Source organism: Lithobates pipiens, unplaced genomic scaffold (genome assembly GCF_037356315.1).
Source record: "Lithobates pipiens isolate NorthernLeopardFrog02 unplaced genomic scaffold, aLitPip1_a1.2 Scaffold_8, whole genome shotgun sequence".
In the NCBI taxonomy this organism is placed as follows: Eukaryota; Metazoa; Chordata; class Amphibia; order Anura; family Ranidae; genus Lithobates; species Lithobates pipiens.
This window is the reverse complement of record NW_027507903.1, coordinates 17,791,599-17,812,958: the sequence shown is the minus strand read 5'-3', so window position 1 is coordinate 17,812,958 and position 21,360 is coordinate 17,791,599. Positions and strand designations below refer to the sequence as shown.

General features: G+C 43.0%; 1 protein-coding gene across 2 annotated transcripts in view; it reads left to right on the top strand.

Moving 5' to 3' along the window:
- LOC143961510 (leucine-rich repeat-containing protein 28) overlaps positions 1 to 21,150 on the top strand; it is a 112,122-nt gene extending 90,972 nt beyond the window's left edge. For both annotated transcript variants that reach the window (XM_077470805.1, XM_077470804.1), the window contains exons 7-10: positions 794 to 896; positions 3,142 to 3,317; positions 8,032 to 8,191; positions 15,238 to 21,150. In XM_077470805.1, the coding sequence (XP_077326931.1) occupies positions 794 to 896; positions 3,142 to 3,317; positions 8,032 to 8,191; positions 15,238 to 15,310 (512 nt within the window). In that variant the 3' untranslated portion in view covers positions 15,311 to 21,150. The remainder of the gene's footprint in view (positions 1 to 793; positions 897 to 3,141; positions 3,318 to 8,031; positions 8,192 to 15,237) is intronic.
- Positions 21,151 to 21,360: the final 210 nt, after the last annotated feature.

Sequence of the window (21,360 nt, the reverse complement as noted above, 5' to 3'; positions counted from 1 at the left end):
GTATGAGTGCTGCCAGCATTGCTGTATGTGCAGGAGAGGAGTACGGAAGTATGACAGTGGGCAGCATGTGCAGGAAAGGAGTGCAGAAGTATGACAGTGGGCAGTATGTTCAGGAGAGGAGTGCAAAGTATGACAGTGGGCAGTATGTGCAGGAGAGGAGTGCGGAAGTATGACAGTGGGCAGTATGCAGGAGAGGAGTATGGAAGTATGACAGTGGGCAGTATGTTCAGGACAGGAGTGCACAAGTATGACAGTGGGCAGTATGTGCAGGAGAGGAGTGCGAAGTATGACAGTGGGCAGTATGTGCAGGAGAGGAGTATGGAAGTATGACAGTGGGCAGTATGTTCAGGAGAGGAGTGCGGAAGTATGACAGTGGGCAGTATGTTCAGGAGAGGAGTGCGGAAGTATGACAGTGGGCAGTGTGCGCAGGAGAGGAGTACGGAAATATGACAGTGGGGAGAAGTGCGTGTTGGGGGTTAAAACGGCCATACAAGAATATCATTGGGTCCCGTGGAGGGATGACTGTCAATAGGTAGAATATCAGTCAGTGAGAAAGGGTGGGCATGAGGAGGAAGGGATGTCAGTGCTGGGGGGGGGGGGAGCTGGGGGGTGTGAGGGCACAAGGTGGTCAGACACACAGGAATGAGGAGGAAAAATCGCTTCTGATGGCAGAATATCACCCACTAGCAACACAAAACTCTAACTTAGGTAGACCAGATTAAAAAGGAAAGTATGCTGACAAATCAAAGCTTTTATATTATTAAAGATACACTTTTTTTTTTTTTGCATTTAGATTTGGGAAGATCTCGAGAGCTGCAATACGTGTATGTGGATAATAACATCCAGCTGAAGGGTCTCCCTTCCTATCTCTACAATAAAGTGATTGGTTGCAGCGGGTAAGCCATTCCCATTTGCCACATATAGTGTTACCTAGGAATCGTTTTCTGCATCCCTGTGCAATAAATGTTGTACTGTGTATATGTGTAACTAGATCGTTTTGCACTTCCTAAAAGCTTTTGTATTTTTACATTGACATGTAGTCTTCTGCTGTTAGCAATTTGCATTTACAATAAATATTATTACTATATGATGATCTATCCTTTGAAACTGAGACACAGCTTGACAGAATGAACAGGGGGTTTGTTGCTTGAACCTGCTCCAGCTCACACAATGTTTTGTTGCCTTTCCCTTCTCTGCTAGTGAAGGTGGAATGTGTTAGACCTCATTCACAACAACTGTGATGTGATGTTGCTACTGTGATGGAAGGGTGACTTTGATGGGGACTCTAATAGGGACTTTAATCTAAGAGGGATTTTTTTCGGCCCCAAATATCTGTAAAATATATGAAGTGATCCTTGTGCCAAAACATTTGGAGGCCCCTGATATATACACTATATTACCAAAAGTATTGGAACGCCTGCCTTTACATTAACTTTAATGGCATCCCAGTCTTAGTCTGTAGGGTTCAATATTGAGTTGGCCCACCCTTTGCAGCTATAACAACTTCAACTCTTCTGGGAAAGCTGTCCACAAGGTTTAGGAGTGTGTCTATGGGAATGTTTGATCATTCTTCCAGAAGAGCATTTGTGAGGTCAGGCACTGATGTTGGACAAGAAGGTCTGGATTGCAGTCTCGGCTCAAATTCATCCCAAATGTGTTCTGTCAGGTTGAGGTCAGGACTCTGTGCAGGCCAGTCAAGTTCCTCCACCCCCAAACTCACTCATCCATGTGTTTATGGACTTTGCTTTGTGCACTGGTCCAAATCATTTGGTGGACGGGGATTATGGCATGGGGTTGTTTTTCAGGGGTTCCAGTAATGGGAACACTTAAAATGATTGTAAAGTCTCACTTTAAAAAAAAAATTAATAATAATAACAAACATGCTTATACTTACCTCCTCTGTGCAGTTGGTTTTGCATAGAGCAGCCCAGATCCTTCTCTTCTCTGGTTCCTCTTCGCTGCTCCCGGCTCCACCCCTCCTAACGAGTGCCCCCATAGACCAGCAGCTTGTTATGGGGGCACCAGAGCCAAGCTGCAGCCCCGTGTGTTCATTCAGACACGCAGCTTCCGCTCTGCCCTGCCCCCGCTTTCCCCTGATTGATAGCCGCGGGAGCCTATGGTGCCGGGCCTGTGCCCCAGCCAATCAGGAGGTTGAGTCGCGGATGGCCGAGGGAATCGTGGACATAGCCGTGTAGAGAAGGGGGTCAGGGTAAGTGTTTGGGGGTGCTGGGGGGCTGCTACACACAAGGACATGCGGGCACTGGGCTATGGGACTCCAGAGCTGTCTACCTCTGCCTCACAATTCTTTCTCCTCCTCTCTCCCCGAACATCGCAAGGAGCTAAAGAGACACAGTAACAAAAGCAGAGATAGTGGAGTGCGCAGGGGTAGGGGGGAAAAAAGAGAGCTGCGGCGCCTCTCTCAATCCAGAGGCGTGCCCAGTGTCGCCCTCTGGCGGGTGTCAGCTGGGTGCGGCCCGCTTCCCCCTAGCGACGCTACTGGGTGCTCTATGCCCTGGGACCATCCTTTTTCAAGCCAATTCTAAAGGGAAATAAAACAACTCGTAAAACTTTGTGTCCATGCGTCCGGCGCTCCTGCATGGAGATTGGGGGGGGGGGGGGGGCAGCACTCCTGTGCCCAATGTGGACAGGCCGCCGCTGGTGTAAAGGCAGGTGTCCCAAAACTTTTGGGGTGTGTGTGTGTGTATATGTGTGTGTGTGTGTATATATGTGTGTGTGTGTGTGTGTGTGTGTGTGTGTGTGTGTGTGTGTGTGTGTGTGTGTATATATATATATATATATTATATATTTTTTTATATTTATTTGTTTCCTCAGCAAATTTGGAGTTTATTTTATATGCAGTGCAAAGTGTGGAGATGTCTTGTGGATCTATTCGAGGTGTTTTTTGTGAGTTCCTGTTTAGAACGCTACCGAGTCTGTTTGGATGGAGGCCAAAGAATGATCACTATTTTCCACTGCAAAGTGATTGGAAATGGCTACCTGCTAAGAGCTTGGCGTACATTCTCTAATAAAGCGCCGGCTTAGTTTCGTAGAACTCTAGATGCCTCTGTCAGAGAATTCCAGGAAAGAAAAGACACCTCATGATGTTATGTTTAACAGTTTCCTTCCTTTCTTCCCTCACAGCTGCGGCTCTCCCGTTCCAGTATCTGAAACAAAGCTCCTTTCCTTCACCTCTGGACCACTCAGCGTCCATCTGCCGGCGGAGGTGAAGGGCATCGGATTGCCATGTGATTCAGTGTTGCCTCTACAGGAACTGGCACTGCGTTCTCTTCATGCTGCACTATGCTCGTTCTTACCAGGTGAAAGCACCGTCTTCACACATTCGTATGTAAAGCAGAAAAGTGTTTTCTCTCTGTATATCAATCACACACATTCTGCAGGACTTACTCATCTCACACAAGGGTACATGTGATGTATGTAGATCATGGGTGTTGTTTGAATGCTCTGTGTTTTTTTTTTTTTATTTGAGCATTGGGTTGGGAATTGTTTTCTGATAGTTCCATTTATTTAAAATTTTGCGGGTTGAATTACTAGACATGTGCACTACCGATAAATTTGTTCATTTTGTTTTTTGTTTTTTTGTTTTCCTTTTTTTTTGGGTCATTCATTATCATTGCAATTCGTAAATTCATAAACTTGTAAATTCGAAAATAAGAAAGAAAATTCAAAAGTATAACTAACTAAAAAGAACTATTAAATTATAGGTATTTGGATTTTCCTTTCAAATTTGTCTGTTAGTGAATGCAACGAATACGAGTTTATCCGAAGTTACGAATTATCTGAAAATAATGAATCTAAACAAATGGAACAAAACAATAAATAATAATAAAATGTTTTTATTATTGTTATTTATTTGTTCAGATACAGCATTAGTTATTTCGGATAATTCGTAATTTCGGATAAATTCCTATTCGTTACGTTCACTAACAGCCAAATTTGAAAGGAAATTCCAATACCTGTGATTTAATAGTTGGTAATAGTTGCATTATTATTTCAGATTTTTCAAGTTTTCTGAAAAATTTGTTAAACAGGTTTTCCTTGATTTCGGATGTTTACGAATTAACGAATTTGCCGAAATTCGTTAAACGAATTCGGAACGAAAAACAATTGCACATGTCTATGAATTATTTCATGCCTCTTATATTTCTCTTTGGGACCTTGGGATGGCATATCTGCACCTGATTTTTGAGTGGCGCCTAACTGCCATAGCCATGATGGAACGAAAGGGTGCCAGCATTTCTTTGTTCATTTATTTTATATTATTAGCCACTTGACCACTGAATAGCCAGGGCATTTGTTGCTGTTCAGCACTGCACTACTTGAAATGACAATTCTGCTAAATGCCAATTTCTCAATCATACACAAACGAGAGTAACAAATAGTGTAGCGCTGGATGTTTGTAACAAAACCATACATAAATGAATTATGTGGTTACAAAAAACAAAATGTGAATGTGCTGAAAATGCAACAAAAAAAAAACTGTGAACACTAAAAATATTAATAACTAAATAATAGTGAGTCCCAGTAAAAAAAGTCCACATATATTAAGTGGTGCACAGATGTTGTGGTAGATATTCCTCACAAGGAAATCAGAGGGATGTTGTGGTAGATATTCCTCATAGGGAAATCAGGGAGTCCACAAATCAGGTGAAACCAAAGAAAGCGGCTTGTCTGAAGTGATTTCAAAGAATAGGTGAAATACTCTTACCAGAGAAGATGGACTCATCTGTCATATGACGGTTGAGCCAACAGCGCTTGGGGTCCACACATGGAACCAAAGGTAGATTGTTGGTAGTCCGAATGGATACTGTGTAGGCTTCCGATGTTAAAAGACTGTGGTGAACGTCTCTCGAAGCGTCTCTCAGAGTGTCAGGATCGGATGGGTTGCATTTGGGGTACCGACCCCAAATGTGGAAGGTGGTCCACAAAAAATATAAAGGAAAAAGAAAGCTGCAAATAGTGCAGGTCAGAGGGTAACCATTGCCCCTGTTGAAGACATATGTTGTTGAAACGCGTCGGGCTTGCATCTGGCACCCCACATTGCTCTTTCTTTTAATATCTATTTTCTGTGATCACATGTCATAATTTTGTTTATTTTTATGACTTTTTAAATAAAACCCAATGGTTACCCTCTGACCTGCACCATTTGGAGCTTTCTTTTTCCTTTATATTTTTTGTGGACCACCTTCCACATTTGGGGTCAGTACCCCAAATGCAACCCATCCGATCCTGACACTCTGAGAGACGCTTCGAGAGACGTTCACCACAGTCTTTTAACATCGGAAGCCTACACAGTATCCATTCGGACTACCAACAATCTACCTTTGGTTCCATGTGTGGACCCCAAGCGCTGTTGGCTCAACCGTCGTATGACAGATGAGTCCATCTTCTCTGGTAAGAGTATTTCACCTATTCTTTGAAATCACTTCAGACAAGCCGCTTTCTTTGGTTTCACCTGATTTGTGGACTCCCTGATTTCCTTATGAGGAATATCTACCACAACATCCCTCTGATTTCCTTGTGAGGAATATCTACCACAACATCTGTGCACCACTTAATATACGTGGACTTTTTTTACTGGGACTCACTATTTAGTTATTAATATTTTTAGTGTTCACAGTTTTTTTTTTGTTGCATTTTCAGCACATTCACATTTTGTTTTTTGTAACCACATAATTCATTTATGTATGGTTTTGTTACAAACATCCAGCGCTACACTATTTGTTACTTTTTATTCACTGAACTTTGTTTGTTTGAAGTGTTGGCAGCTGTTTTGAAGTTTTCAGTACTTGTTTGTTATAGCACAGTGTTTTCGCTTTAAATACACAAACGAGAGAAGAGCGCACAGGCTCTGGTGCCCCTTATTTTATGATAAAAACGTAATAAAAATGCACTCACAATAAAAAATAAAAATGCACTCTCAAGAAAAAATGAATCACAGCTTATCAATCTCATCTCCCCACCATAGTACTGTACACCAAAATCCTCTCACCCCCTTGACAGGAGTTCCAGCTGGCACTGTGGATATGGCAACAGTCCTGGATTGAATGCAGTTGCCGTTGTACTTGATCTCATGCATGCTGACAGTCTACATGCGCAGAAAAACGTGATTGGGGGCACGTGATGCGAGCAGCTGGCTGCTGATGGGCTGTGTGAGCCGTTTGCTATGACAATGTGTTTCTGGAGAGCATAACCTCTTTTATCAAGCCCCTTGATTGGTCATACAACACTGTTCCCCAAATTAAATTGATATAATTTTTTTTTTTCACACATATAGAGCTTTCTTTTGGAAGTATTTGATCACCACTGGGTTTTTTTTTTTTTTTTTTTTACATAAATGAAAAAAAGACTGGAAATTTAGGGGAAAAAAACTTCTGTTCTAAAACATATCCAATAAAATGTAATTTCTTTTATAAATTTAGGCCAAAATGTATTCTGCTGCATGTCTTTGATAAAAAAAAATCCCAATAAGTTTATATTGGTTTGTGTGAAAGGTAGAGCGCAGTGATTCTCAACCAGGGTTCCTCCAGAGGTTACTAGGGGTTCCTTCAACATTGGGCAATTTCTGCCTCTCAGATAAGTTCCCTCTGTTCCCAAGATCCCATTGATCCTTTTTAGCGATCTGTATCTAGGTAATTCTTCTCAATGAGCACAAGTGTAAGGACCATTCTTCCCAACCACCATCACACCATTGTATCATGAATTGTAGATTTCTAATTTTTAGCAGGGGTTCCCCCGAGAGCGGAGAACTATTTCAAGGGTTCCTCTATGTTGGAAAGGTTGAGAAAGGCTGGTATAGCGTATATACAAACGATGGTATATACATTTGAATCAATATCAATCCACCACCTTCATCCAATCAGGTGGTGTGTGTGAGCAATTGGGTGGCAGCGCAGGCGCTCGATTGCTTTCCCCTGACAGGTAGGAGTCTGCCTGTCAGTTTTGCTCACAATCCCAATGGCTAGAGCCACTTATCTAAAAAAAAAAAAAAAAAAAATCACTTTGGACCTGGCAGCGAAAGGGTTAATAAGTAAATTAATCTGGACATTACAAATGGTGAACAGAGGAGCTTTCCTTTAGCTAAGGCTATATTGATCGTTCCTTTTTCTCTCTCAATAAATTTTTTTTATTGAAAGGTTTTAAAGAATACAGTGTGCAACTGCAATCAGATATACAGTTGGGAGTATAATATCAATGACTTGCAAGTCAATAGCAGTTGTACAACAAGTAGAGATATTGTAGCAAATGACAAAGCATTTTGATCACTCCTTTTTCACTGCAAGACCCTAACAAATACTGGTCTTCAAGTTAATTTACTCAAACCAAGCCTAAAGGTTAACTCCCCTTTTCGTGGGGAAAAAGAAACAGTAAATAAAAATAATAATCTAGTATATACAATCAGAATTAGAATGCATTAAGATAAAAAAAAAATTTTTTTTTACAGCCACTTTATTGCATTCTCTGCAATAAGGTAAAAAACATTTTTGGTGCAGTTCCCCTCTTGACCCCCCCCCCCCCCCAACACCTACCTGAGCCCAATCTTGATCCAGCAGTGTGCCAGAGAACAACTGCGCTGCTTTCTCTCTCTCTCCCTCCTCACTGGACTCTGTGAGAGCAACAAGAGCCATTGGTTCAATCAAATCCAGTACTGAGGGGGTGGATCCAAGCCTGCATGAGTAACCTCTTGCTAGGGGGGGCTTACTTATAAGGCAGGAGGAGCCAGGAGCACAGAATAAGAGGAGGGTCGGGCTGCTCTGTGCAAAACCATTACACAGAGCTGGTAGGTAAGTATAACATGTTAGTTTTTATAAAAAAAAAATAATAATTTTTTTGTTTGTATCCTTGTCCCCTTCAATATTTAAGCACCTTAAAATCGTATTTATTTTCTAAAATTTCGGAAGCTTTTAAATCTGTTGCCTTTTACTGTATCTATCTGAAAATGTGAGGGAAGAACTTTTTTTTATTTTTCACCGAATTGCCTTATACTAACCGATATTTTCCGTTTGTTTTTAGATTTAAGTTGTCTGTCGCACATCTCATTGCCCAGAAGTCTTCTGGAGTTGTTGCAGTGCCCCCTGGGACATTGTCATCGCTGCAGTCAATCAATGTTTACCATAGTCTATCCAAAACTCTTTCCTCTGAGGGAGACCCCTATGGCCGGACTTCATCAAGGGTAATTTGAGAGACTGAATCATTTCTGTATATTAAACAGTTTATTCTATGTTTCTAAAATTCATAATAACCCCTGGTGAATCATTATCTTTAACCACTTCAGCCCTGGAATGATTTATCCCCTTCCTGACCTGAGCACTTTTTGTGATTCGGCACTGCGTCGCTTTAACTGACAATTGCGCGGTCGTGCGATGTTGCACCCAAACAAAATTGTCCTTTTTTTACCCACAAATATTCTTTTGGTGGTATTTTTTGCGCTATAAAGAAAAAAAGAGCAACAATTTTGAAAAAAAAGCAATATTTTTTACTTTTTTGCTATAATAAATATCCCCCGAAAATATTTAAAAAAAACGATTTTTTTCCTCAGCTTAGGCCAATATGTATTCTTCTACATATTTTTGTTAAAAAAAATTGCAATAAGCGTTTATTGATTGGTTTGCACAAAGTTATAGTGTTTACAAAATAGGGGCTAGTTTTATGGCACTTAAATTATTATTTTTTTTTTATTAGTAAAGTCGACGATCTGCGATTTTTATCATGACTGCGACATTATGGTGGACACATCAGAAAATGTTGTCACTATTTTGGGACCATTGTCCATTTATACAGCGATCAGTGCTATAAAAATGCACTGATTATTGTGTAAATGACACTGGCAGGGAAGGGGGCGATCAAGGGGTTAAGTGTGTCCTAGGGAGTGATTCTAACTGTGTGGGGGGTGGGCTACTACTCACATGACAGCGATCACTGCTCCCAATGACAGGGAGCAGTGATCTCTGTCATGTCACTAGGCAGAACGGGGAAATGCCTTGTTTACAAAGGCATCTCCCCCGTTCTTCTGCTCCGTGACACAATCGCAGGCACCCAGCGGACATGGAATCCGTGGGACCCACGGTTACAGAGCACACAGCGGGCGCGCAGGCTCACAATTCTGCATCTTAAGAGGGACGTGCCTGTATGCCCTTTTGCCCAACTGTGCCATTCTGCTCACGTATATCAGCGTGCGGCGGTTGGGAAGGGGTTAAGACTCCACTCACATATGTGCGAGTGTGTTTGCACATGCACATCGCAGGTACAGCAGCCCATTCATTCCAATGGACTACCCCACACATGGGAAAAGAAAACCTTGAGCATTTTAAGCATCACACCACTGCTTCCGATGCAATGGGGTGTAAATAAGAATTAATGGCACCCCTGCGTGTCTGCTAAAGTGCAGTACATTACTCTGCGGGTCAAGAAAAAGTGTGATTTTGAGTGCGTTCCCCGCTTGCAGAGATGTGAAGCGTGCCTTAGAAGTGCACATACCACAGCAACCTCCCAAACTTTCCCATCATGGATGAACCAGTGGCGGCCACCCCCCAATCCTTGCGCCTGGCCCCTAATCTCCATGCAGGGCGTGGGACGCATGGATTCCAACTGGGTTTTTTTTTTTATATAAGCACATGATTAGAGCCTGAAGGCTGTATTTGGCTCGGCCCCGGGGCGGGGCGCAGTGCCTACCCACTTGTGTGATAATAGCAAATATTATTTCGCTATTGTCTTCCTGATTCTCTTCCCGGCCAATCAGGAAGCAGGTTCTGAGATCCGATTGGCCAGGGAGTCTTAGGACTCCTAATCGTATCTCAGGACACGCTTCCTGTTCAGCCTGGAGGAGAAGCAATGGCCCGGCTCTTCATTGCCCCTGCCGCCTATGTTTTAGTTTAGTCTCGCGGCCTTCCCGTCCGTCTCCCAGAACAGCACACCATGGATCCCTAAAGGTCACTAAACAACCCCGTTTTGGCCCTTCTAGGTATATTTTGTCCAGTCACTGAGTAGATTAGGTTGAACATCCTAATCCTCGAACCTTCAGGCAAGACCACCAGACATGGTACATATCTCCTCCCTGTCCGCATCCCAGAAAGCAAAGGGGGTGAAGTACCAGGGTATACATTTTGCTAGCCTTGTAGGAACAAGCACTTTATAATTCACCTCCAATGAGGTGTTGAGTATACCTTCGTGCCCCATGGTCGACCATTTGGTCCACACCTCCTCCTCAACTATCTCCCCTAGGTCTGCCTCCCATGCCGTTTGGTAGGAGGGTTTGTTACCCTGATTGTTGAACATGGTATATAATTCTGTAATCCCTCCCTGTGATTCTGGCACTCTCACACATCTGTTCTCAAACAGGATCCTAGTGGTAATCTCTACCTTATCCCTCATTAAGGTTCGTAGGAAGTGTAAAATTTGGCATAGACGATATGCATGAACTTTTGTGCGACGGACTTGTGTACACATAATTCCACTTTCCAACAAAAAGTTTTGTTGGCGGAAAATTTGAGAACCTGCTATCAAACATTTTGTTGACGGAAAGTCTGACAGCAAATGTTTGATGGAGCATACACACGGTCGGACTTTCCGACAACAAGCTCACATCCAACATTTCCCGTCGGAATATCCGACCGTGTGTAGGTGGCATAAGACTATGGCCGGGGGAGATTTATATTTAGAGCCTACAATTTTAGTCGATTTACCTTCAATCCAGAAATGGTTTCGGAAATTGGAAAATAAGGCAAATAAATTGTCTACGGTCGTGATAGGATCCGATATGAATAGCAGCATGTCATCAGCAAATAGGCCACATTTATGCATATTGTCGACACTTTCAATACCGTGGGATATTGGGGTTGGATCTAATAGCTATTGCCAATGTCTCAATAGCTATCACAAAGAGGAGTGGCGACAGAGGACATCCCTGCCTAGTTCCTCTCCGGATTTACAAAAGGTCCGATGTACGACCATACCCACACTAATTTGATTAAGACATTTCGATCCACAATTCCATTTCCTCAATATGTGAAACAGAAAAAGCCAGGATATAGAGTCAAAGGCCTTATGTAGGTCCAGTGACAATAGCATGCCCCATCGATCATCTGCACCGTCCCAATTAAAACTCATTACAGAGATCAAGTCTTTGACCCATCTAATCTGATCCGCAGCCTGTCTACCCGGAAAAAATCCAACCTGGTCGATGTGAATATATTGTGTTAAAAATGTATTGAGTCTAATCGCGTATATTTTGGTCAGGAGTTTTAAGTCATTATTGATCAGGGACATGGTACCTGGTTTATCTTTTAGCGTGTAAAAGGAGGCCTGAGACAATCTAAGATTTTTTTTCCCGCTTTAGTCGCCAAAGATTCACTCCAAGATAGAGTCTATTTTTGTCTAAGGTCCAAATTTGGGTTCTGTTTGTGTCGTGTCAGTAGGTCAGACAACCCTTCTTCTTTATTGCGAATAAGAGCGTTTGAGTTCTTCTTGAGATGGGATGCTATTTGAATCAGCCCTGATCATGGCTTTGTGAGCCATTTGATCACTGGAGAGGTGTCTTCAGGTTTATTTGAGGCAAAATATTCCTTAAGGTGTTTGTTCTATATCAAAACAGACTGATGGATTACTCAAGAGTGATTCATTCAGTCTCCAAGGGGCAGGACCCCTATGTACTTGTAAAGTGTCACACAATGTCCAAAGCAAAGACTGGTCTGACCATATCAGGCCTACTATTTTACTTGCCCGGAAGAGGGGCACCATGTCAGAATTGGTGAAAAAGTGATCGATTCTAGAATAGGTGCAGTGAACGTTGGAAAAGAACGTATAATCTTTCCTGGAAGGGTTGAGTTCCCGCCATATGTCAATCAGATTGTGTTAATGTAAATTTTTTGCCAGTTTTGACCCAATTTTGGGGTAATTAATAAATAAGACGATGGCCTTCTGGTCTTGTCAAATATAGAGTCTAGGGCTACATTGGAATCTCCTGCTAAAAGTACCATCCCCTTCAGGTCAGGGGACACAGCATGAAGCAACGTTCTAAAAAAGGGAAGTTGACCTGAATTAGGAGCATAATAAGAGAGCAATGAAACTGGGGAGCCTTCCAGATGCCCTACTAGCATCAAGTAACGTCCCTCCAGATTGCAAATCTTCCTTTCCAGCGAGAAAGATACCCGTTTGGAAAAGTAGATCTCCACACCTCCCATTTTCCCTGGGACATTTGCCAAGTGAAATGGGGGTTATAGTGGTGCAAAAAGTTTGGGTTGTAGGTTGGCGGAAAATATGTCTCCTGAAGGAGCAGAACATCTGCCCGTAAAGATTTGTAATGTTGGAAGGCCATCCTCTGCTTTAACGGAGAATTCTGCCCCTTAACATTGTGGGTGACAAATTTGAAGGGGACCCCGATAGTATTGTCTGCCATGGTGCACAAAGAATAATGGTGACCTTTCCTGGTTCTCAGAAACGTTCGGCAGCTGAAGGGCTAGTTCCGAGGGGACCCGGAGCAAAGGGGTAAAGGTTAAGAAAAAGAAAAGAAAAAAAGTAAACCCACAAAAGAAGCAAAAATTCAGAACCATTCCTATGGTAGAGCTGTCCTGCAAATAAGAAATCAATGTATATTATGCAATAGTTAGACAGTAATTTCAACCAAACGTACTCTAAACCAGGGTAATGGATCCCCCTGGTCGTCCCCGAACTTCATCCTGGGCAAAGCCTAGGACCTGGTTTGGCTCTGGTCTCCTCACTAGTGGAGGGAAGCAAAGACAAACTGGGCACATGACTGCCACCACTGGCCTTAACACGCCCTTAACACGCCCTTAAAAATATCAACATTAACATAAGGAGTTATAACTGTGAGAATCAAAAGACCCCCGAGAAATACATAACAGTATGCCTAAAACCTAAATCCCAGGGTCTCTCATTCCCACTCTTAGCAATGAAATGTCTGGAAGCATTCTAGTTGTTCAGTGATCCCACCCTAGGCTCAATTAAAGAATGAAAAACAAACGGAGGAAAAATTCACTCCACAAGGTCTCATTGAACTCGGGAGCCACCTTTTTCTTCTTCATCATGAGCTTGGCTTGGCTTCTGGTGGAGCGCCACACTGGAGATAGAGGACTCTGCGCGGGCTTGGTGGTAGGTAATCTGGGTTAAGGGGTGCGGAAGGATCCCTCTGGATCCACGGATATAAGTCCCAGTTTTTTCAGCAGAACTTCACCCTCTGGAAACATGGAAAAATAATGTTTTTTGTTGCGGAAAGTAAAATTCAATCGAAAAGGGAAGGCTAGTATTTAATATTTTTCTCTATCAAAAGTTGTAGCAAAGGTTTCATAGCTCTGCGCTTCTGGAAAGTAGAAATATCAGCGAAGATCTGGATTTTGTGGTCCCGCAGTTGCAGGTCATCTATTTCTCTAGCTCTGGCCATAACTTGCTCTTTGACCGCATAATAGGATTTACAAAGATGTCTCTTGGCAGACCATAATCTCGGGGCGCCGTCAGGGCTTTGTGAACTCTTCTTTCTTTTTTTCTTTCTTTTTATATGTTGCGAGAAGGTATGTCAGGGATGAGGTGGTGAATGAGTTCTTTAACGATAGTTTCGAAGTCCAGGAAGGATTCAGGAATGCCACGATCCCGAAAATTGTAGCTGTGAGACCGATTTTCCAGGTCATCTATCTTGTTTAGCGCATCGTCCAATCTCTTGTGCATGCCCTCAGTGTTTTGGTTGGTTCTGGTGATGGTATCTTCCCGTGTGTTCTCTATTGTCCCTATGCGGAAGCCCAGCTCCTGAAAATCATGTTTCAGTTCAGAGGTTATGCGTTTACTTGCTTTTTCAAGCCCTTATTCTAACAGGGTGTAAAACCTCGCCAACAAAATGGGATCCCCCAAGTATTCTGTTGGTGGTGGTGGCACGGCCTGAGAGTTTGGAATAGAGGAGGGATTGTCCTCCATGCTCCCCTGACTTGCAATATCACACAGTGCCCTGTCTAGGTCTGACTGGGAAGAGATTATATCCCTATCTGGGGACATGGATGCAGCCTGAGAAGCCCTGGCACTGAAATCCTTCATTGAGCCATGTTGAGGCAGATCCAGGAGCCATGTCTGTGTCTCTGGCTGCAGCACCTGTGTGTGCTTTTGGGCTGCCGCCGCCGTTTTGGACATGCAGGCTGTCTATATACTGTAAGTATGTCTGCGGGCAGTTATGGGGAAGTTCAGGCTTACCCCTTGTCTTTCCACTGGGTGGGGGGAGGCAGCAAGAGTCCAGCTGAGTGTATGGTGATTGCCTGTAGGTTTGCTAATTGCTCTGGCAGGATCCGGCCGTAGCGGAGCTGGGGCCTTCTCTCTGTTTTCATCTGCGGGCCACCGTGGGGGTTTCCTTTAGCCTTCCCCCAGTCATCCACTGGATTAGGGATGCTGTGGCAATCTGGCCAGGTGAGCTGTGAGCGTGGGTGGGATCACTAACTGTTCGGGCAGGGTTCGTTAGGCCAGCGGGGGCAGAGCTGAAACTTCACACGCCGCCATCTCCAGATTCGCCCCCAAGTGTGTGCAGTTTTGAAGCGTGACATGTTGGGTATCTATTTACTCGACCTAACGGCATCTTTCACATTATGCAAAAAAATTCAGCTAGCTTTACTGTTTTTTATGAAACGCGATTTGAAAAATTGATGTGCAAATACCGTGCAAGATAAAAAGTTGCAACGACTACATTTTATTCTCTCTAAAAAAAAGTGCGATTTGGAATAGCATTGCGGGTGGGCATGAGAAAGATTGTACATTTAAAAAATGGGTGGCACTCCACTTTTTTTTTTTTCCCCCCCTCACAGCGTTGCAATCACTAAATGCCTGCTGTCCATATTATCCATTGTTGGCTGCTTTGCTAGGCATTCAAGGAGTGGCAAAAATGCGCCCCAAATGCCTTTTTCTAATGCCAGGTTCTAGCAGCACCGTCGGCTCGAATCTCAACCACAGCAATACATGCCTAGAGTTTGCATGTTTTCCCTGTGCCTGTGTGGGTTTCCTCCGGGTACTCCGGTTTCCTCCCACCCTCCAAAGACATTCTGGCAGATAAATTGGCTCCTGTCTATAGTGGCCCCAGTATGTGTATGTATGAATGAGTTAGGGACCTTAGATTGTAAGCTTCTTGAGGGCAGGGACTGAGATGAATGTTTAATATACATATAATGCACTGTGTAAATTGATGGTACTATTTAAGTACCATAAATAAAATAATATGTTGGTTTGTTTTTGCAGGAGAACAGCTGTCAGTTTTGTGGCTTACTGCTGCTCCACCCAATGTCTGCAGACATTTGACCTACTGAGTTGATGCAAATTTATTTTCACCACTAATCTCGGACTGTCCCGTCTTCTGCTGTCCTTTCACTGTACAAACATCAGGAGCGACCAGGACCTCCTGGATTTGGAAAAAGATCTCAACCTTGTCAACAACATCTAGCCGCTATTACACGTTACTGTCCTTCCCACAGACTTCTCCAAAAAGACATTTTTCTACTTCTTCTGTGTTTACAGATGAATCACAAATACCACAGGGAGGTGGAAGCTCCTTCTAAAATACTTATGAATGGAGAGATTCAACAGTTCTAGCCTTAAGTTTCAAATGTGTGTGTATACAGTTGTTGAAACAAGGAGGGTGAAATGAGGAGATGGTATGGTGGACTATACAGGGGTATTGTATGTGTATGGGCTAACTGTTGACGAGTGTATATTTTATATAAGATTAAGAAGAAATGTGCTACAATGGTGGACTAAGTCTGAAGTTGCCAATACCAGGCCTTAAAAAAAAAAAAAAAAAAAATGATTATATTACAGTTTACCAGTCCTTGGTGGCTCTAGAAGTATCTTAATTTTGTACAGTACAGGACACAGGCTTGATATTCACAGACCCTGGGTTATAATAATATCACTACTAAACTGAAAACCTAAACATAGTGTACCATCATCCAATCTATTTGAAAATTGGGGCAACTTATGGACTCTTCATGGTACAGCAAAGACTCGCATATGTATTTATATAAAAAAAAAAGTATACATTTATTTAAGACAAAAAAAAAACATAATTAAAAAGGTCCTATAGAGGGAAATATACAATACACATTATCAGATCTCTGAAGAGGAACTAGACACTTGGACATGTGTCCACCCACACAGGAGGACCATAGATCTTGTCCTATGTCAGTTCAACCTCGCCATGTTTCGCCATGTGACTGCTTCTTCAGGAGTATACTTCAGCGGATAGTGTGTGTGAACATCTCTACAAAAAACAAATAATAAATTATCAAATTAGGGAACAAACAACATATATGTATAGCGTGGATTAGAACATGTGCGAGACCCTGTGTTATAGGCTGCTACCTTCAGGTGATTGGGCCATGCTCTGCTGGACATTCCCCCAGGTATCCCTCTATAAGCCCACCCCACTGTGTGATTCCTCCATTTTTTTTTTCTAGTGTCCTAAGGTGAAGGACGTCTTCTACCTTTATGGAGAAATCATTCTAAGCTTAAAGTGGCTGTAAACCCTTACATATACCCATTGAAGTGACCGGCCTCAGGTGATACACAGAGATGAAACAGATCCTCCTACATAAGTTGTACCTGTTAATCTGCAGCCCTCTCTACTCTACATCTGTTCAAAGCGCGGAATGTATGCAGATTATCTGAGCTACCATCTGTTCAAAGCGCGGAATGTATGCAGATTATCTGAGCTACCAGAGAAAAGGGGATGGCGAGCTGAAATTACACACTGAGCTTGTTGAAGAGAGCCCTGAGAACTGATTGGGGGAAAGTCCAATCGCAATATTCCCTTATGCACACGTTCATGTGTAATAATGCTGGGTGCTGTAATGACATCAGGCTGGAAACCACCAACAATTTAAATGGAAAAATGTTTTTAGCACACCAAAAATTCCTCAGAAGGGTCCAAAGCTTTATTTACATGGTCACGCGGTACACATACGGAAACGTTTCGGAGCTACGTAGGGACCCTGCATGGCTCAGAAATGTTGCTGTATATGTACAGTGTGATCATGTAAATAAAGCTTTGGACCCTTCTGAGGAATCCTGGGTGTGCTGAATAAATTTTTCCATTTAGCTTGGAGGGAAAGGACACTTCCCCCTGCACACAGGAACAGAGCTGAAGCTGTCAAATCAGCTGGAGGTCCCTCCCCTGTCACCTTTTATCTCTTGGTGTCAGGAAAACTTGTCAGAAGTGACTGATGCTGATAACAGAGGAACGAAGCAGCAGACAGAAATGACACTTAGTGATTTTAATTGAGACAAGTACACACTATGAAGGCTTATGCTTTGTTCATATTTCATGTCCAAAGTTGACAGCCACTTTAATTTATTTCACTTTAGGATTCTTTTTCAATACTTCTCTCTCTTCTAATACAACAATTGAAGCAGTGCATGTGGGTCAGTGCAACCTCTGTAAAACCTTGGGAGCTGTACCCAGACCCCACACCATGGGTATGGCCTGTAATGTTGCTTCAGGCAGCGGATCCTACTTGGGCGTTCGCCTTGGCACCTGGTGCAGCTCGTGTAGTTGGGCGCAGGGTGATAAAGAGCTCCAGAACCATAAGTGGTCCAAACCTGTGGAATCGAAATACTGAAGACCTCTCCAGGGTTAGGCCCACTGTAACAGGCAAAGTCTAGGCTCTATACAGAGACATGGACCGGTAAGACAGGGTCATTCTATTTAATGGACTGTTGCCATGGCCCCATTGCAAGTATGAGACATAATATCTCTATTTCTAACTTTATACTTCTCTTGTGTATCCTAAATATTTGTTTCTACTTTTTATTTTTATACTATTAGGAAACCGCAAATGCATTTAAAACTTGTACAGTGTAAACCTTTCAAACTTGGCACTAATTTCACCACTCCAAAAACTTAGTCTCAGGTGGATGACTAGGTGTTGTATCACACCAAAGGTCTCGCAGTTTACTGCCACTTCCGCCTAAATCCCTTTTTAGGGTATTCAGGCACTTCCTCCTACCCTTTTGCCACGAGGAGTTTGTTACAGGACACTTAAGGAGGAACTGCAGTCTGCTCACATAATTTGTAATAAAAACATCTTTGCCATTCTGAAGCTTCCCTCCAACCACTTTGCATATTATTTTATATATATATACTGTGATTCTTTACTTGCTAAATATAATGCAGGAATCTCCCTCCATTGAGTCTGGCTGCAAACATTTTAACTGTGGGCAGCTGAAGCTGCTGCCGGTTCACTTCCTGGATTTACACAGAGGCACACCTCCAGCTCTGCAGCTCTCATTAGCCCTCATGACTCATCCCCCTCCCTTCCCGGAAAACTCTCACAAGAGAGAGAGCTGTGCATGATGTCATAAGACTAGGCTTTTTACCAGACAAGAAACAGGCAATGGGTTGTATAAGGTATTTTCTGGCAGAAAAAAAAATATGTTTTACTATCCAAAATTAAAACAACAACAAGGGCAGAAGATTTAATAGATGGAAAGATGAAACAATTCGTTCTGCTTTAACACCATGTTGCTGTGAACTCCTTTACAGAAATCTTTATCCTATTTCCACACTCTACTCTCAGAGTAGCGCACTCTGATGTGGCCCGCGACCTCCTGCTCTGGGATGGCGGGTCGGCAAGCCCGGATAGTAGGTTCCTGACCGGCCATCCCAGAGCATCAGTGTTGTGAATGGAGCTAGAGAAAGTACAGCTGCAGAGCGAGCTGAGCCACATAAGCTGAGAAAACAGGCTCCTCTTGGTTGTTCATTGCCCTGGTCTTTGGCAGATAGAGATTGCAGCAATAGCAGGTTGCAGAGCAGGGCCTGTGAGAGTAAAGGGATCTTCTAGGAGGGCCTCAATTTTTTTTTCAGTAGAATCTTTAAATAAAGGAACATTTTCTATAGGTACAATCAGATGTTTGAGCTCTGGTGGAACACTTACAAACTGCCCTCTGCCTTACTTTGTGTTGATTCCCTAAAAGGGGTCTCCAGACTATGGCCCTCCAGTTCTTCAGGAACTACAATTCCCATCATGCCTAGTCATGTCTGTGAATATCAGAGTTTTACAGTGCCTCAGCGGCTGCGTACTTCCGCAACAGCTGGAGGGCCGTAGTTTGAAGATCCCTGACCCTAGAACAAGTTACATGTAATGTTCCTATTGCACATATTCTTGGAAATGTCATGGAGTAAATGAGTTCTGCAGCAACTGCCAGCTGATAAACCAAAGTATTTGTCACTAGCACATCAAGGATCATTGAAATAGTGCCCAAACGTTTATTCAGCAGTAATCACATCAGTAGAATACAATTCAAAAGTGTCCATAAACACTTGCACAAAAGTTCATATTTCTTATTGAAGACACCCTCAATAAAGAAAGGGTATATGTAGTGCTAGAAACAAAATTCAAAAATGTCCATAAACACTGGCACAAAAGTCCATATTTCTTGTTGAAGTCACCTGATTCATTATTCCCGAGGTGTATAATCAGACAGACTGACGTGAGTAATGAATCGGGTGACTTCAACAAGAAATATGGACTTTTGTGCCAGTGTTTATGGACATTTTTGAATTTTGTTTCTAGCACTGCATATACCCTTTTTTTTTTTATACTCTTATTGTTACCAACGATTTTATGCTAGTTGCTCCCTTGGAACCCAAGCGCAGTGAATATTTTCTATCTTTATAATCACATCACAGTGGTAAAGTGAAACTTTCAGATCCATGCAGGACAAGCCACTGATAGGTGGATAAGGTAGCTCATCTCAAGAGCCTACACTCTAAAACAGGGGCTTCAAACTCAATTTCATTGCGGGCCGCGTCAGCAATATTTTTTTTCTTAGAGAGTAGGTGGAGGAACTCAAGCAGCAACCAACCGACTGGTACCCACCCACTGAACCACATCAAATCTTAAAGGGGCAATAAATACCAGGAGTACATTATGTGTGGTCCTCAGGGATGCACAGAGTGCAGTTTTAGGGGTATGCTACATATATAGTGCAGAGTTAAGGGTGCGCTGTGTAGATTACAGTTTCAGGGGTGCGCTGCGCAATGAGTGCAGGGTTTAGGTGTGACACCCTGAAAGTGCACTCTGTACATAGCACACTGCTAAACCCTGCACTCTGTATATAGCACACTCCTAAACCCTGTAGTCTGTATGTATGTATGTACAGAGTGCAAGATTTAGGAGTGCACTATGCACAGAGTACAATTTCAGGGTGTAATACATACAGGGTTCATGAGTGTGCTATGTACAGAGTGCAAGGTTTAGGGGTGTGCCATGCGCAATGTTCAGCTCTCTTTCACAAACTGTTTAAATCGCACTTAAATCCTTTCTTGGCTCTGACCTCTGCACCACTCTCCCCCATCCCCCACCTCTACACACATCTCCCTCCACAGCTCTCATGTCTTAAAAAAAACTTCCTTGCATCTCACCTACCCGGCTTAGTATGTCCCGTCAGTGTAGGCAGATCCACCTCTCTCTCTCGCTTGCAGAGAGATCATTGGTCGGCATCTGTGGACACATGAGGAGCACAATGCAGCTTACCACGTGATGCCCCACCTAATTGCATGGCAGGCAGGTAGGCATCTGTGAGAGCCACCAAGAGGAAAGCTGTCCTTGTAAGCACAAGACTTTTGTGTGTAGAAGTGACAGCGGTGAGCAGAGAGTGGGAGCCGGAGGTGGTGGAGCGGAGTTGTGTTTGATGCAAGTTGCTCAGCTTTGTAGGGTTATAAGGGGCATTTCCAGCAAAGCTATGCACTTCTTCAATTGTAGAAAAGGGTTTGAAATGTTATTTCAAGAATCCCAAAGTGAAATGAAGTAATTAGGCTTAGAATGATTTCTCCATAAAGGAAAAGAGGTCCTTCACGTTAGGACACTAGAAAAAAAAGACTGAGGACTCACAGAGAGGGGGGTGGTGGGGTTAACAGAGGTTTGTCCAGCAGACCTTTGCAAATGTGCAGTCCCCTGTATGTAGCAGCCTATATCCCAGGTTCTATGAATAGAAAGCCCGTGTCCTGTTCTGTACGCCAAAACATGGAATTCACAGGTAAGTCAAAAGTGCTTTCTCACTTTTCAGGATAAGCAAGTGCAGAAAATGCCTATTGATCTTACCAAAAGGTGGTGTCCTTGTCACTTCATGTGAGCTTATTAAAAAAAAAAATCTTTATTTGCACCGTGTAAACTATTTGACTAGGGGTGTCAAACTAAATTTCACCACGGGCCACATCAGCATTATGGTTGCCCTCAAAGGGCCAGTTTTATCTGAAAGACTAGATGTCAAGAGCCCCCCCACCATCAGAAGTCAAAGTACCCCACCCTCCCCTATATCACAGTGCACCCCCCGTGTTGCTGCTCGGGGCAGAAGTAGGAAGCAGAA